The following is a 16629-nucleotide window of genomic DNA, read 5'->3' as shown; positions in this document are numbered from 1 at the left end:
TTGGCGCCGTGCAGGTGAGCGCCACAATCAGGACTGCATACGACCGAGGCACACAGGGCCAACACCCGGCATCATGGTGTGGGGAGCGATCTCCTACACTGGCCGTACACCACTGGTGATCGTCGAGGGGACACTGAATAGTGCACGGTACATCCAAACCGTCATCGAACCCATCGTTCTACCATTCCTAGACCGACAAGGGAACTTGCTGTTCCAACAGGACAATGCACGTCCGCATGTATCCCGTGCCACCCAACGTGCTCTAGAAGGTGTAAGTCAACTACCCTGGCCAGCAAGATCTCCGGATCTGTCCCCCATTGAGCATGTTTGGGACTGGATGAAGCGTCGTCTCACGCAGTCTGCACGTCCAGCACGAACGCTGGTCCAACTGAGGCGCCAGGTGGAAATGGCATGGCAAGCCGTTCCACAGGACTACATCCAGCATCTCTACGATCGTCTCCATGGGAGAATAGCAGCCTGCATTGCTGCGAAAGGTGGATATACACTATACTAGTGCCGACATTGTGCATGCTCTGTTGCCTGTGTCTATGTGCCTGTGGTTCTGTCAGTGTGATCATGTGATGTATCTGACCCCAGGAATGTGTCAATAAAGTTTCCCCTTCCTGGGACAATGAATTCACGGTGTTCTTATTTCAATTTCCAGGAGTGTAGATGCTGGCCGTCATCCCTCAAAACCTTCCAGAATAACCGATGAGTGATCCCCATGTCGTGTCCAACCGCTCGAGCACTTGTCGTAGGTGCTTCCTCAAAGCGCTCGAGAAGTCTCTTCAAATGCAGCAACCCGTCGTGTTCGAGGTCTTCCAGCATCACCGTGATATTCCGCTGCCTGTTTCGCCAAGTCGCTGGTGAATTGCTGTAAACGTTTGCAGATGTGGATGGTGTCTGGCTGAGTACCGTTCCTCATACAACTGTCGAGCTTCATGCGCGTTACCGTTGGCTAGTCCATAAACAAAAACCATATCTCGTTGTTCTTCAAATGAATACTGTGCCGCCATGCTTACTGTATGACTAAATCGCAGGTGACGTGTGTGTGCTCCGAAGCGAAGCTTGCGTGCGAAGGCCTCTGACGTGAGGTGAAGACAAACAGCAAAACCTATTCGACACGTGTGTGTATCACATTGAGGCACTGAGGGGCGAGGGACGTTTGTATGTATGAATCGTCAACCATAGCGCTACCGGTCAACCGACGAACGGGAGCAGGGGCAATTCAACGTCCAATCGGAGATAGTGGCGACGAGTTTCCGTAGTTTAAAAATTGTGCGTTCTCGACCTACACAACATCAGTAATTTTGATTCCTACTGGCATCAGCTATCCAGGATTAAAATTTCGTGACACAGTTTTTCTCCACCGTGTATACACTGACGGAAAAAAATCGCAGCACCAAAAAATAATTAATGGAGAATAATGAAATTTGAGGAATACTTTTGTCAAGGTAACATATTTAAGTGATTAAGACTACAGGCTAATGTAATCAAGAGATACGACGTTGCAAATGTGATATACTGGTACACTAAAAACCAGTGTAACCGAATAAACTGTTGAATGCAAGCATACAAACGTGCCTGCACCGTGTTGTACAAGTGCCGGATATCGGTGTGTGGGATGAAGTTCCGTGCCTGGTGCAATTGGTCGGTCTGTATACGGACGGTTAACGCCGGTTGAGGAAGACGCTGAAGCTGTTGTCCGATGATGTCCCATACGTGCTCGACTGGAGACACACCTAGTGCTCGAGCAGGCCAGGGCAGCATGTCGACACTCTATAGTCCACGATGGGTTACAATAGCGGTATGTGGACAAGCGTTATCCTGTTGAAAAACACCCCTGAAATTCTGTCCATGAATAACATTACAATAGGTCGAACCACGAGACCGACGTGCAAATTTGCAGTCGCGGTGCTTGGGATAACCACGAGATTGTTCCCACCGCCATACGATATCGCACACCAGATCACAGCTCCAGGTGAAGCAAGTTGTTTGCAGATCCTCAGTAGGCCTCCTCCTAACCAACAGATAGCCATCACGGTCACCGAGGCAGAATCAGCCTTCTTCAGAAAACACAACAGATTCCCATTCAGTCGTCCAGTGAGCACTCGTTTGACACCACTGGGGTCACAAATGGAGATGGTTTGGGATCGGTGGAACGTACGCTACGGGGCTTCTGGCTCGGAGCTCTCACTGAAGGAACCGATTTGTAACAGTTCGTTGCCTCACTGTGGTACCAACTGCTGCTCAAGCTGCTGCTCCAGATGCAGTATGATGCATCAAAGTCATACGCCAAATACGATGCTTTTCCCCCTAGGTAGCGCCAAGTGGCTGTCCGGAGCCCAGTCTTCTTGCGACTGTACATTCTAGGAACCACCTCTGCTAGCAATTATCTGCAGTGGCTACATTCCTGCCAAGTCTTTCGGCAATATCGCAGAAGGAATATTCAGTTTCCCGTAACCCTCTTACAAGACCTCGTTCAAACTCAGTGCGGTTTGATAACGGAGTTTTCGTCGTCTTAAAAGCATTCTTGATTTACATCAACTTACCATGCCAAATCTCAAGATAACTAGCGATCACGACCGTTATAGCTTAAGCTTAAAGCAAACCTGATTTTCATCCTCATAGTAGCTGAGTGGTCAGCGCGACGGAATGTCATACCTAACGGCCCGGGTTCGATTCCCGGCTGGGTCGGAGATTTTCTCCGCTCAGGGACTGGGTGTTGTGTTGTCCTTATCAACCTTCCACTACACACTAATAACTTCTGATCTTAAGCTTAAAGTTAGGCACCTCTTCAAGGGACCTACGCCTCCTGGTAAGAGGCGGCGCACGGCCGGGATGGAAGGATCTTAATTGTGGTTCCTCTCTTTTGAGCCCAACCCGACGGATACCTATGGTAGATCGGGGAAAACCACCGTTCGGGTCGTGTTGTCGGCGGGGCCGGGAGGTGCTTGCGCCTGATGTACTCTACTAGGAGCCTTGTAGCGTCATTACCTTTCTTACTTTTACCACAAGTACCCTTTCATTAGCAACTTTGAGCCAAGCACAAAATCCGTTACCTCTCTATCGTATATCGTAAAAAGTTTAGCAGGCTGGACATGGAGGTCTTAGTCTTAGTGTCTAGCTTTAACGTACCCTAATCTAGTTAAGTTAGTTTTTAGGATGGTAGATGTTAAAGGCATGATGAGCGATGGCCAGCGTCTTGAGGGTCATTCCAAGACCCGGGCCGCCGCCCACAACCAGGTGACGGGCAATATTATACCTATCCCTTCTCTATTCAATTCTCTTGCTTCCTTCTTCCTAAATATTTAATTTCGTTTTGTTTATTAACATCTCACTTGATTTTGTATTAGTCATAAGTTTTTCTAATGCTGCACAAAAAAGATATCAAATGGATGTAAACAAATAGAGCCCGCCTCCACGTGGCGGGACACGGGCAACGGTGTGAGTGGGGACGGGAGCCGGTGTGGTGTCACTTTCAGACACACCGGACCCAGTCACAGCGGCTAAGTGGCAACATACGACCCACCATGTGAAATTAGACGGTGGGTCATAAAAAATAAGCAGCTAGTGAAAACAAAAGTGTCCTTATCATCATCATTTCATCTCCATCGACACGCAAGTTGCCGAAGTGGCGTCGACTCGAAAGACTTGCACCAGGCGAACGGTCTACCCGACGGGAGGCCCTAGCAACACGGCATTTCCATTTCCATCCCCACAGTGGCGCTACTAACGTCATTCTTAAGCGACTGGCGAGAAATTCGAATATAAATCATCTTTCAGTTGTAGAAACACGCCTACCAACATTCATTTATGCCGCACAACTCTTTCTCGGTGGTGCGACTTCTGTTCCGTCACTGTGTATCTAACTGTATGTTCTGCGTATATTTTGTTGAAATTAAGCGCATGACGTCAGACAATCGGCGATTGTTAATGATTATAAAATAGATTTGCTGTAAGACCCATTCTCAGGCAAACAGCTGTGACTGGTTTCGAGGTTTAATACACCATGAGATATCCTTCCATTGCTAATGTGGCCCTTTCTCTGTCTGGGAACGCCGTCTTCACCGACTTGCTGCAGCGTAACGTGCAACTGTGATTTGAAATAAAATCTTTTTATTTACATAAATCGTGAACACTAATGGCCGCATTGCATTTCGTCGCAGTGCATCTGTAAGTACTTTCAGATCTGTTAATTTGTTCCTGGGCTTCTGCAGTGTTACGTGATGATGGCCTAAACGGCGGAAACCAGTTCGTGAGTGAATAAACAACAGTAGAAGAACGTTAACAATCTCCCCTTTCTTATTATCGTCATGTTCTGTCAGTCACCGACGAACAATTCAGTTAGAGTTCTATTTGTTGGAGGCTGGTTTTGTCAGTGATTAAAGAAGTCGAGCTACAGAAGGGTGTTAAAAATTAAGTGGACTAGAATAAATGAATAGGTACAAGGAAAAGTAACAGGGAAAATAAGTCTGTGGAAAACATTTATCAGAAGAATTTAGTGAGGCATGAGATATTCAAGACTCACTTAACTTTGCACTGTGGGGATTAGCGGAGTAGGATAATTGTAGGGAATACAAAGACTGAGATACAGTGAGAAATAAGCAACGCGAAACGAGGGGGCAAAAATATTTTTTCGTGTTAAATATATTTGATGTTGTTGCCAGCGAAAAGCAATTCTGAACTTTCGACCTCATGCAATTTTGTTGCAGTACAGTAAATCCATTTCCTGCCAAAATTTATTATTGTAGGTGGTTACTGTACCCCGAAAGTCTATATACAGTGTGTTATTGATTTTTAGGGAAAAAGAATCTGTTATCGTCTGTCCTAATTGAGAATCCAGTCGATGAAAATGGTTTCAGGCACTTTTCGTTGCTGCTGCGCATGTCTTGGAGCAGGTAAGTGGCACACAAAGCCCACGCTGCTCTTTTCTGCTGGTGTCCTGATGCTTCTAACGATGTAATATGTATTATGACGGAGAAAGAGTGCTAGCTGTCACCGTGCACCCAGCGCTGTACTTTCCTCACGTGATGCGAGGCCTTGCTTGCGGCAGGTGTGCAGCGCGCTGCCCCCTCCGCCCCCACAGCCGCCGCCCCCGCAGTTGCCACCAGAGTGGCAGCGCCGCGCCCAGGAGGAACTCAACGAGCGCCCAGACACCTTGCGCCAGGACATAGACACCTTCCGCAGCATGGTCGTCGGTATGTACACTTGACAGCAGCTTTATAGCATTCTAGCATACTGCCTGGGGACCAGCTATCTAGGGACATTGTACCATTATTGGCTCTAAATCTATCGTCAACTACATTTCAGTATCTACCACATCTGAAAGGTCTTCCCACACTTCCTTTCCATTGGAATATCCTTGGTCCAGGATTTATATTCGTCTGTCTGCCTCGGTCCTCGATTCCCCAAACCCCTGTCTGAATCAGTCACACAACGTTCACATTTCCTACCCAAACCACCTCTACTGTCACTGCAGTAAAATACCCTGTCCTCTAAAACATTTCAGCCTTACCGGCTACCTTCCTAAATCTCCACTTTTCATCTCCAGAGGGATAAAATTAACATCAATCACAACAACCCTCACTTCTATCGAATAACATAAATATGACCATTTTCCTTTAACTCAAATCCATGTAAAACCTCAATAAAATCGCCTCCTTCACATTTAACTATGTACTCACAATTACCTTTGCGAAGGAACTTTTAAAGTACCTATTTCAGTTATATTTTTAAATGTTGTAACTAATGTTTGTAATTTAAAATATTCAGCTAAAGAGTGTTGGATTTGTTCTACGGCTGGTCCTTCTCTCACCCAGTGAGACAAGGGGACGAAAAACCAGCCACGAAAAAATCTAATTGTATTCATAGACAAATACAGTTTTGTTATTTCGTCAGTTCATCTGTCCTAGTACAAATCACTTACTATGTTACTTCCTCCCGCTCCTCAATCACATGCAGCATCTACATACAGAGTGTGACAGGTGTAAGTACGAATATTGTTACTGGTGACTGAGAACAGCACTTTGCTTTTACGTTGGTTAGTACCTCCAGGTACATGTGATAAGTGTAAGCTTTTAATACATATTTTTCCTCTGAGCAGCAGTTCCGGTGGTGAAACGTGGAAGTATGGACGCAATACGGTTGGTCTATACTGACAGGTGTAGTCTACTTAGTGGGGCACTTATGACCGTGCAGAAAACATCAGGTTATGTGGCGTGTTTGTTGAAAGAATGTTTGAAGCAGAGGAAAAATAACCATCACACTGATGTGTATACATATTAAGGTCCCACTTATAAAAATATCTGTACTTATAAGTTTTACGCCCTGTATATACTGCTCACTATTTGAATTCAATTCCAGCAATCCCACCGTTTCCTGTGGATTTTAATCCTGCTGCATGTGTATCACACATGCCCTCCATCTACTAACAGTATCCCTGCACTTTGCATTCTATCACACCCTAAGAGGTTCGCCGCTACCAGATTCTGAGATACACTCAGACATGTACCTATCCTATCAAATCTGGGTCACCTTACGTCCTGCATCCTCACCCTCCTCTCCTTCTGCTACACAAGCTCCCTCTTTCCATCTCCTGTAATTAAATCACTAGTTGGCTACACCCTAGCAAAATCCTCCTTGGTTACTTCATCTCCTCTTTCACGCATACGAATTTATTTACTTAATACATTGCTCGTCTCACCTGCAACATCATATCTGGTATCTTCACAACACGTCTGCTTCTCTAATCTAAAACTACATCTCTCTAGCCCAGTTTAATTAACATTTTCCTCTTGTAACATTTAATTGCATCACCTCATCAATGGCAATAACGCAAACAACAGCACTGGAATCGAGAACAAATCATAAACAATCCCACCTCATCTTGTGATGCATTCTCATGAAGCATTACCTTTTTCAATAATAAAATATGTTTTAATTTACTTTTATTCAAACGTTCTACTAGTGCCTCTTTTAATTTGCAATGTTTTCAGCCTAAATGGTATAACTTGTATTCACTGACACATTACCTTCGACCAGAAGAATGATACACCAATAATATAAGGAGACGAATACATGAATTTTATCTGCCACATACAGAAGAAGTGCAAAAATTACGCGCAAGTTAACAGCATTGTAAAGAGACAGTTTCAATAACCCTTAAACGTATTCAGAACATACCACCAATCAGTATCAGTGTCTATAGTGGTGTACGATGCGACCATATGGAGCCGTAGTTTAGCAGTTTGTTAAGCTATATTCAACAATCAGAAGAGTTTACTGGTTGTGTTGGGAATATAACCGTTGATCTGTGAGACAAAGAAAAGGGGTTCACGAAACGTGGTCAGATTCATGTACTGAGGCCAACAGAGGAAAAAAAAAAAAAGAAATTTGGAACAAAACGTATAAATTTGTCTCTAGTATCCGGTAGAAATCGTAGCTTCCAGTACTCACTATTTGAATGGCCATGCCATGTAGAAAACGTTACCATGATAAAATCAAAAGATATAGAAAAACTAATTGTGTCGTTGACAGTAAGGGTATAAAAAAGCGCGTAATGTGGAATAGTGTAGTCTGTAAAGACAAAACGAGTCATTTCCGGCCGAAAATGAGAATTCTGAATGAAATACGAAGGACGCAGAGCCATGAGAGCCACGGTGGTTTTCACAAGACATTCCAGCACAAACACGCGGACGTGCCGCACAGACAGAAGGGACCCACTTAATTCGGTGATCGCTTCGAAAATACCTATAGGCGGCACCGTCGACCTAGAACGAAAAATGCCACAAATGTGTAAGTTCGATTGGAGAAAGGAATCATAGTACAGAAAGAAACAACGAAAGCGTTACTGGCGTGCCGAATTTGGTCCTTGAATTCATGTGGTACTGGCAGCTGACGCGGACAGCTTCAGTGACGGCGAACGCTGTGATGCGATTGGATGTAGTACTTCAAGAGGAACTGGAGGCAACTAATAAGTTAATTAACTGAAGAAAAAGAGCAGTGACAGTTGTAGTGTAATAATAAAGATGCTAATAGTAGTTTTGGTAACAATGAAAGGCTTTCAGAATGAATTTTCACTCTGCGGCGGAGTGGGCGCTGATTCGAAACTTCCTGGCAGATTAAACCTGTGTACCGGACTGGGGCTCAAACAGGGCCTTTGCCTTTCGCGGGCGAGTACGCTAACGGCCGAGTTATACACTCCGTCCTCAAGCCATGTCGCCGCAATATCCTTTCTTCTAGGAGTGCCAGTCCCGTAAGGTATGCAGGAGAACTTACGGGCAGTTTGGTAGGTAGAAGATGAGATAGTGGCGGAAATAAATCTTCGGGAGGAGATGTGAGTCGAGCTTGGACTGCTCAATCGGTAAAGCACTTTGCCCGCGAAAGAAAGGCAAAGCTCCCAGGTGTGAATCCCAGCCCGGTACACAGTTTTAATCTGCCAGGAAGTTTTAATGTGTGGATTAATTGAATATCTCCTCGACGTCGCGCTCATTAAAAACTAAAACTACCTCACCTGGAGAAGGAAACTGGGTGTTTTTCTTTTTCTATTTAAAAATAGGAACCATTACATCATTTGCCCTAGGGGAATTTAAAAATTACAAAGAAAATTACAAAGAAGCTTAATCTCTTCCACCAGGGAAGACTTGAATTCAGTACTTTACGTACTAGGCTACCTTTTGCAGTTGTAGTGAGAATAACACCGCCGGCCGCTGTGGTCGAGCGGTTCTAGGCGCTTCAACCCGGAACAGTGCGACTGCTACGGTCGCAGGTTCGAATCCTGCATCGGGCTTGGATGTGTGTGATGTTCTTAGGTTAGTTAGGTTTAAGTAGTTCTAAGTTCTAGGGGACTGATTGCCTTAGATGTTAAGTCCCATAGTGCTCAGAGCCATTTGAACCATTTTTTAGAATGCCATTAACATTTGCACAATTTGGATAGAATGTAAATGGGCTATATCTGTAGTAAAAGTAATGTAGTGATAGTAGCTTGTAGAAAATAGAATATATTCGTGGAGAAAAATGAAGCACATTGAGATTATATATGTAATGATGTAGACGTTGTAAAACGAAAAATATGTCTAAAATAATGTCGTATTCAAATGGTTCGAATGGCTCTGAACACTATGGGACTTAACATCTGAGGTTATCAGTTCCCTAGAACTTAGAACTACTTAAACCTAACCTAAGGACTTCACACACATCCATGCCCGAGGAAGGATTCGAACCTGTGACCGTAGGGGTCGTGCGGTTCCAGACTGGACCGCCTGAAACCTATCGGCCACAGCGGCCGGCGTAATGTCATAATTTTTAACAAAAATACCAGGTAGGATAAGTGCTTTATGGATATACAGTGCATTAACGAGATGTAGGTTGTGAGAGAGCCTGTTTTAACATTTACTTAATGGATTGTAAGAATAAATAAATAATGTTAATTGGACAAAACACAGTGAAACGGCTTATTTTTGGGGATCACATGTATGTATGTCACAGTATTTTAAAGTGTGACATGTGCTGAAGCAAAATCTTTTGCAGCACCAGTTGAAAAACATCCAACGGCCGAAACTGCAATCGAGAAATAATTTCTATAGTGAACGTCTAATACCATGTCCTTTTTTTAAAAAAATGACGTGTTCGTATAGCTTAAAGGGCAGATACTGGAAGGTGAGACCAAGATCGAAGCCGCAAGATGAATTAACGACCGTCAGCCGGGCACAACGGCCAGCCTGGCAGTGCGTATAAGGTGGTTTTTCCCTATTCAAATAACTAAATGCCAGGTATGGTTTCTCACCTCCACTAGCTTTTCCGTGGTTCCACCGAACTGCTCAAGGCAAATGCTACGGAGGTTCCTTTGAAAAGAATACGGCTGATTTTGTACCCTATCCTACCCTAATCCGAGATTATGCTCCGTCTCTACAAACATCGTCATCAACAGACCAAAATGCGTAATCTTCCATCTTCAGGACAAACGGTTCACAAAAACTTGAACTACGAATGCGGACTGAACAAAGTTTACGTTTTTCGCAGACTTGTTATCTACACGATGTTTTTGACAACAGGAAGGACAACCGATTACAGAATGAAAAAGAAATAATATCCATATAAGGGACGGGCTATTGACTGCAATTAGCTGACCATGCCACGGACAGAAGGAAAAGGAGAACGCCATAAAGCTCTTTGTCAAGCATTTCTATAGATATTCATTGAGGGGCATAAATTTTCGGAAATTTCCCGCTCGAGGATAGGATGCGACGGCATGCAGCTTCCTGTTATACAATGACCGAAAAAAAAATTCCAGCAGCGAGAAGGAGTTGTGGGAGATGAACGAAGGTGGGTAGGCGTGTTTCTACATCTGAAAGATGACGTCTAAATTTCGCTCCAGTCGCATAAAAGTGGTGCTAGTAGCGCCACTATGAGCTTGCAAATCAGGTTTGCTTTAAATACACGCTGTAACGCTCGTGAGCGTTAGTTATCTTTGAGAATGTATGTAATGAGTTGACGTTAGTCAAGAATGCCTTTAAGACAACGAAGACGCCATTGTCAACAGCTCATTGACTTTGAACGAAATCGTGTAATTTGGCTACGAGAGAGAAGCTTGATGTTCCTTCCCCGATACTGGAGAAAGACTTGGCGTTAATGTAGCCACTGATCTGGACTGCTGGTGACGTGGTCACGGGAAGGTACGGTCGCAAGAGGAATGGGCGGCAAACGGCCACATAGTGGTACCATGAGGGAAGACGGTCGTGTTCGGCGTATGGTTGTGGCGTGTGGTACTGCGTCTGCAGCAATTTCAACAGCACTTGGCACCACAATGACACAAAATATAATTGCAGATCGGTTACTTCAAGGACAATTCCAAGCGAGACGCCCCGTAGCGTGCATTCCACTGGGCCCAAACCACCGCCCTTTGCGAGCTCAGCGGTGTCAAGCGATAGCTCATTGGAGTGGGGAGTGAGGTCTGTAATGAAAGCCAATTTCGCTTCGGTGCCAGTGATGGCCGTGTGTTGGTTAGAAGGAGGCCAGATGAGCGGTTGCAACCAACCAGTTTGTGTGTTAGGCACGCTGGACCTACCTCCGGAGTTATGGTCTGGGGTGCGATTTCGTATGGCAGCAGGAGCACTCTCTTGGTTACCCCACGCAACCTGACTGCAAATTTGCATGTCAGTCTGGTGGTTCGACCTGTGCTGCCATTCATGGACAGCATTCCAAGGGGTATTTTTCAACAGAATAACGCTCGACCTCATACCACTCTTGTAACCCGTCATGGTCTGCGGAGTGTCGACATGCTCATTTTGCCTGCTCGGGAGATTTGTCTCCAGTCGAGCACGAATGGGATAACTCCAGTGTCATGCACAAACAGCATTAACCGTCCCTGTATTGACCGCTCAGGTGCAACAAGCGTGGAATTCTATAGCAATGCATGCACGTTTGCATCCTTGCATCAAACTGACACTGTACCACACAAGCGGCTAGTAGTAAAATTGCTTGCTTATAGAATATCGTCTCAGTTATGCGACTGCATTTGCGATTTCCTGTCAGAGAGGTCACAGTTCGTAGTAATTGACGGAAAGTCATCGAGTAAAACAGAAGTGATTTCAGACGTTCCCCGAGGTAGTGCTACAGGCACTTTGCTGTTTCTTATCTATATAAATGATTTGGGAGACAATCTGAGCAGCTGTATTCGGTTCTTTGCAGATGACGTTGTCGTTTATCGACTAATAAGGTCATCAGAAGATCAAAACAAACTGCAAAACAATTTAGAAAATATATCTGAATGGTGTGAAAAGTGGCAGTTGACCCTAAATAACGAAAAGTGTGAGGTCATCCACAAGAGTACTAAAAGGAACTCGTTAAACTTCGGTTACACGATAAATCAGACGCTTGTCCGTCTTCTTTTAGAATACTGCTGCGCGGTGTGGGATCCTTACCAGGTAGGACTGACGGAGTACATCGAAAAAATTCAAAGAAAGGCAGCACGTTTTGTATTATCGCGAAATATGGGAGAGAGTGTCGTTGAAATGATACCAAATTTGGGCTGGAAATCATTAAAAGAAAGGCGTTTTTCGTTGCGACAGAATCTTCTCATGAAATTCGTATCACCAAATTTCTCCTCCGAATGCGAAAATATTTTGTTGACAGCGACCTACATAGGGCGGAACGATCACCATGATAAAATAAAGGAAATCAGAAAGATATAGGTGTCCATTCTTTTAAGCGCGCTATACGAGATTGGAATAACCGAGGATTGTGAAGGTGGTTCGATGAACCCTCTGCCAGGCACTTAAATCTGATTTGCACAGTATCCCTGTAGATGTAGATGTAGATCAAACATTCTGGCGGTTACACCAGTTATTAATGTACTGACATTTCACATTTGCGATGGCTTTTCTCGCGCCAACATTAACCTGCGATGTTGCAACGTTAACTAGTTAAATAATATTATCTACACAAATGTATTCTCTAAATTTAGTTACTCAACATTACTTCTTGGTGTTGGGACTTTTTTCCGCCATGTAGTACTGCGTATCGCCGCTTTAGGTTGTATTCAAGACTTTGTCACAACGTCCTATGGAGAAATGGAGTAATTGTGGCACATTAGTTGCTTGCTGACTTAGTTCCGAGAATCACTCGTTTCTGTAATTACCAAAACCATTCACTACAGCAGAAATGCTGCATATACTGAGACTTCCCGCCAGATTGAAACTGTGTGTCGGACTTGGACATGAAAATGGTGCATTTGCCTTTCGTGAGCAAGTGCTTTACTGACTGACCTATCCGAGCACGAGTCACGACTGACGAAGTTTCTAAGCTGAATGCAGTCGTCCAGTCTGTTCCAGAGGAAGCTTCTCGGCCCGCAAGGTCTGGGCATTCACGGAGCGTGGGTTTGCTGGTAGGGAGCTCCAACGTTTGGCGCGTAATGGGGTCCCTTAAAAACATGGGTGCCAAGGAGAGGAAGGAAGCCAGTGTGCACACTTCCGGATGCCATGAAGAGTACAGAGCGCAGCCAACTGCTCGTGGTGGTCCATTTCGGTATCAATGACGAGTGTCGCTTTGGATCGGAGGAGATTTTCTCTGGTTTCGGGCGGCTAGCGGAAATGGTAAAGACTGCCAGTCTTGCTTCCGAGATTAAGGCGGAGCTCACCATCTGCAGCATCGTCGAAAGAACGGACTGTGGTCCTTTGGTGCAGAGCCGAGTGGAGGGTCTGAATCAGAGGCTCAGGCGATTCTGTGACCGTGAAGGCTGCAGATTCCTTGACTTGCACCATCGGGTGGTGGGTTTTCGGGTTCCGCTTAATAGGTCAGGAGTCAACTACACGCAGGAATGGCTACACGGGTAGCGGGGACTCTGTGGAAGGGACTGGGCGGTTATTTTCAGGTTAGAGGGTCTCAGGAAACCACAGAAAGGGCGTCCGTCTAAAAGGGGGCAGGTAAAACACAGTTGGGTAGTTGTAGAAACGATCGATATTGTAGTTGCAAATTGTCGTACTTGTGTTAGCCAAGAAGCAAAGCTCCAAGCCCTAATAGAAAGCACTGAAACTCAAATAGTTATAGGTTTGGAAAGCTGGCTAAATCCGGAAATAAGTTCAGCCGAAATTTTTTCAAAGGACCTAACAGTGTTCAGAAAGGATAGATTAAATACAGTTGGTGGTGGAGTATTTATTGCTGTCAGAAGTAGTTCACCTTGTAGTGAAATTGAAGTAGATAGCTCCTGCGAAACAGATGGGCAAAGGTTATACTTGACAATCGGACTAAACTATTAACTGAATCGTTTTACCGGCCCATGACCCAGAAGATATAGTTGCTGAAATGTTCAAAGAAAACCTGAGTCTCATTTCAAATAGGCACCCCACTCATGCAATTATAGTCAGTGGTGACTTCAATCTACCCTCGATATGCTGGAAAAATTATACGTTTAAAGCCGACGGCAGGCATAAAACGTCATCCGCAATTGTACTGAATGCTTTCTCAGAAAATTATTTTGAACAATTAGTTCATGAGCCCACTCGAAGCGTAAGTGGTTGCGAAAGCATACTTGACCTCTTAGCAACAAATAATCCTGGACAAATAGAGAGTATCGTGAAGAATACAGGGATTACCCTAACACCCACAACCATCAAAAAGAAACGCAAAGTATACCTACCTAAAAATGCTCTTAACACCTTTTTTTGAGACAGTTTCCACTCCTTCCGATTTGATCACATAAGCGTAGAAAATATATGGAATGATGTCAAAGAGATAGTATCAACGGCAATTGATATATATATATATATATATATATATATATATATATATATATATATATATACCACATAAATAAATAAGTGGAGGCACTGATCCCCCATGTTACACAAAACGAGTCAGATCGCTGTTGCAGAATCAACGAAAGAAGCATGCCAAATTTAAAAGAACGCAAAATCTCCAAGAATGGCAAAGTTTTGGAGAAGTTCGAAATAAAGCGCGCACTTCAATGCGAGGTGCTTTTAATAATTTCCACAACGAAACTCTGTCTCGGGATCTGGCAGAAAACCCAAAGAGATTCTGGTCATACACAGAGCACACCAGTGGCAAGACGCAATCAATACCTTCACTGAGTTATAGCAGCGGTGAAGTCACTGATGACAGAGCCACCAAAGAAGAGTTATTAAACACGGTTTTCCGGAACTGCTTCATCAAAGAAGACGAAGTAAATATTCCTGAAATCCAATCAAGTAAATCTGTCAAGATGACAAACATGGAAGCAGATATCCTCTGTGTAGCAGAGCAGCTTAAACCACTTAATAAAGGCAAGGCCTCCGGTCCAGACTGTATAACAGTCAGGTTCCTTTCAGAGAATGCTGATACAATATCTCCATATTTAGCAACTATATACAACCGCTCGCTCGCAGAAAGTTCCGTGCCTAAAGACTGGAAAATTGCTCAAGTCACACCAATACCCAAAGAGGGATATAGGAGTAATCCGCTGAATTAGAGGCCCATATCATTAACGTCGATTTGCAGTAAGCTTTTCGAACATATACTGTATTCGAACATTATGAATTACCTCGAAGAAAACGGTTTATTGACATATAGTCAGCATGGATTTTGAAAACATCGTTCTTGTGAAACACAACTAGCTCTTTATACTCATGAAATAATGAGTACTATCGACAGGGGATGTCAAATTGATTCCTTATATTTAGATTTCCAAAATGCTTTAAAAACACTGCTCTTCACATGCGTCTTCTAACCAAACTGCGTGCCTATGGACTATCGCCTCAGTTGTGCGACTGATTTCCTGTTAGAAAGGTCACAGTTTGTACTAATAGACGGAAAGTCATCGAGTAAAACAGAAGTAATATCTGGCGTTCCCCAAGGTGGTGTTATAGGCCCTCTACTGTTCCTGATCTATATTAACGACACAGGACACAGTCTGAGTAGCCCTACTAGATTTCTTGCAGATGACGCTGTCATTTACCGTCTTGTAAAGTCATCAGATGACCAAAACTAATTGCAAAATGATTTAGATAAGATACCTGTATGGTGCGAAAAGTGGCAATTGACCCTGAATAAATAAAAGTGTGAAGTTATTCACATGAGTACTAAAAGAAATCCGTTAAATTTCGATTACGCGATAAGTCACACAAATCTTAAGGCTGTAAATTCAACTAAATTCTTAGGGATTACAATTACAAAGAACCTAAATTGGAACGATATCATAGAGAATGTTGTGGGTAGAGCAAATCAAAGAATGCGATTCATTGGCAGAACACTTAGAAGGTGCAACAGATCTATTAAAGAGACTGCTTACACCACGCTTGTCCGCCCTATTCCGGAGTACTGCTGTGCGGTGTGGGATCCGCCTCGGGCGGGACTGACGGATGACATCGAAAGAGTACAAAGAAGGGCCGCTCGTTTTGTATTATCGCGAAATAGGGGGGATAGTGCCACAGACATGAGACGTGAATTGGAGTGGCAATCATTAAAACAACGGCGTTTTTCGTTGCGACGGGATCTTCTCATGAAATTTCAATCGCCAGTTTTCTCCTCCGATTGCGAAAACATTTTTTTGGCACCTCCTACATAGGGAGAAATGATCATCACGATAAAATAAGAGAAATCAGGGCTCGCACAGAAAAATTTAAGCGCTCGTTTTTCCCGCTGGCCGTTCGAGAATGGAATGGTAGAGAGACAGCTTGAAGGTGGTACATTGAACACTCTGCCAGGCACTTTATTGTGAATAGCAGAGTAATCACGCCGATGTAGAGTGCAACACATAGCTTTACTTCCGCTAGTAGCTGACCTCCTGGCATGCCGCAGGAAGATAAGTGCTAACCATATTAAAAAGGACGGGCATTACGACAGTTTGCAGTTACTACGCCAGACTTGGTCGATGCCATCTTATTCCAATTTCATATGTTCTTCAGTTTTTCCAGTGGAGTTAGTAGCTTCTCAGTTAGATTTCACAAACTACGAAGTGATTCAACCGTATTTTGAAATTCATAATCTTCATCCTTATTGTTATGTAACTAATATAATCTACCGAGCATCTCTTTGTGGGAAAGGTAGAATTTTGTTGATGCTGATTTTTGCAGCTATGTACATCTAGATTTGTTTGGCCAACTGTCAAGATATAAAATTCTTTACCGACTTTTA

General features: G+C 43.9%; 1 protein-coding gene across 1 annotated transcript in view; it reads left to right on the top strand.

The window, feature by feature from the left end:
• LOC124777007 (clavesin-2-like) overlaps positions 1-16629 on the top strand; it is a 252466-nt gene that overhangs the window by 197920 nt on the left and 37917 nt on the right. The window contains exon 3 of the mRNA XM_047252256.1: positions 5057-5201. Within this exon, the coding sequence (XP_047108212.1) occupies positions 5057-5201 (145 nt within the window). The remainder of the gene's footprint in view (positions 1-5056; positions 5202-16629) is intronic.

The sequence above is a fragment of the Schistocerca piceifrons genome, chromosome 2 (genome assembly GCF_021461385.2).
Source record: "Schistocerca piceifrons isolate TAMUIC-IGC-003096 chromosome 2, iqSchPice1.1, whole genome shotgun sequence".
NCBI lineage: Eukaryota > Metazoa > Arthropoda > Insecta > Orthoptera > Acrididae > Schistocerca > Schistocerca piceifrons.
Note: the sequence above shows the minus strand (reverse complement) of the source record. Positions and strands in the feature narration are given on the sequence as shown.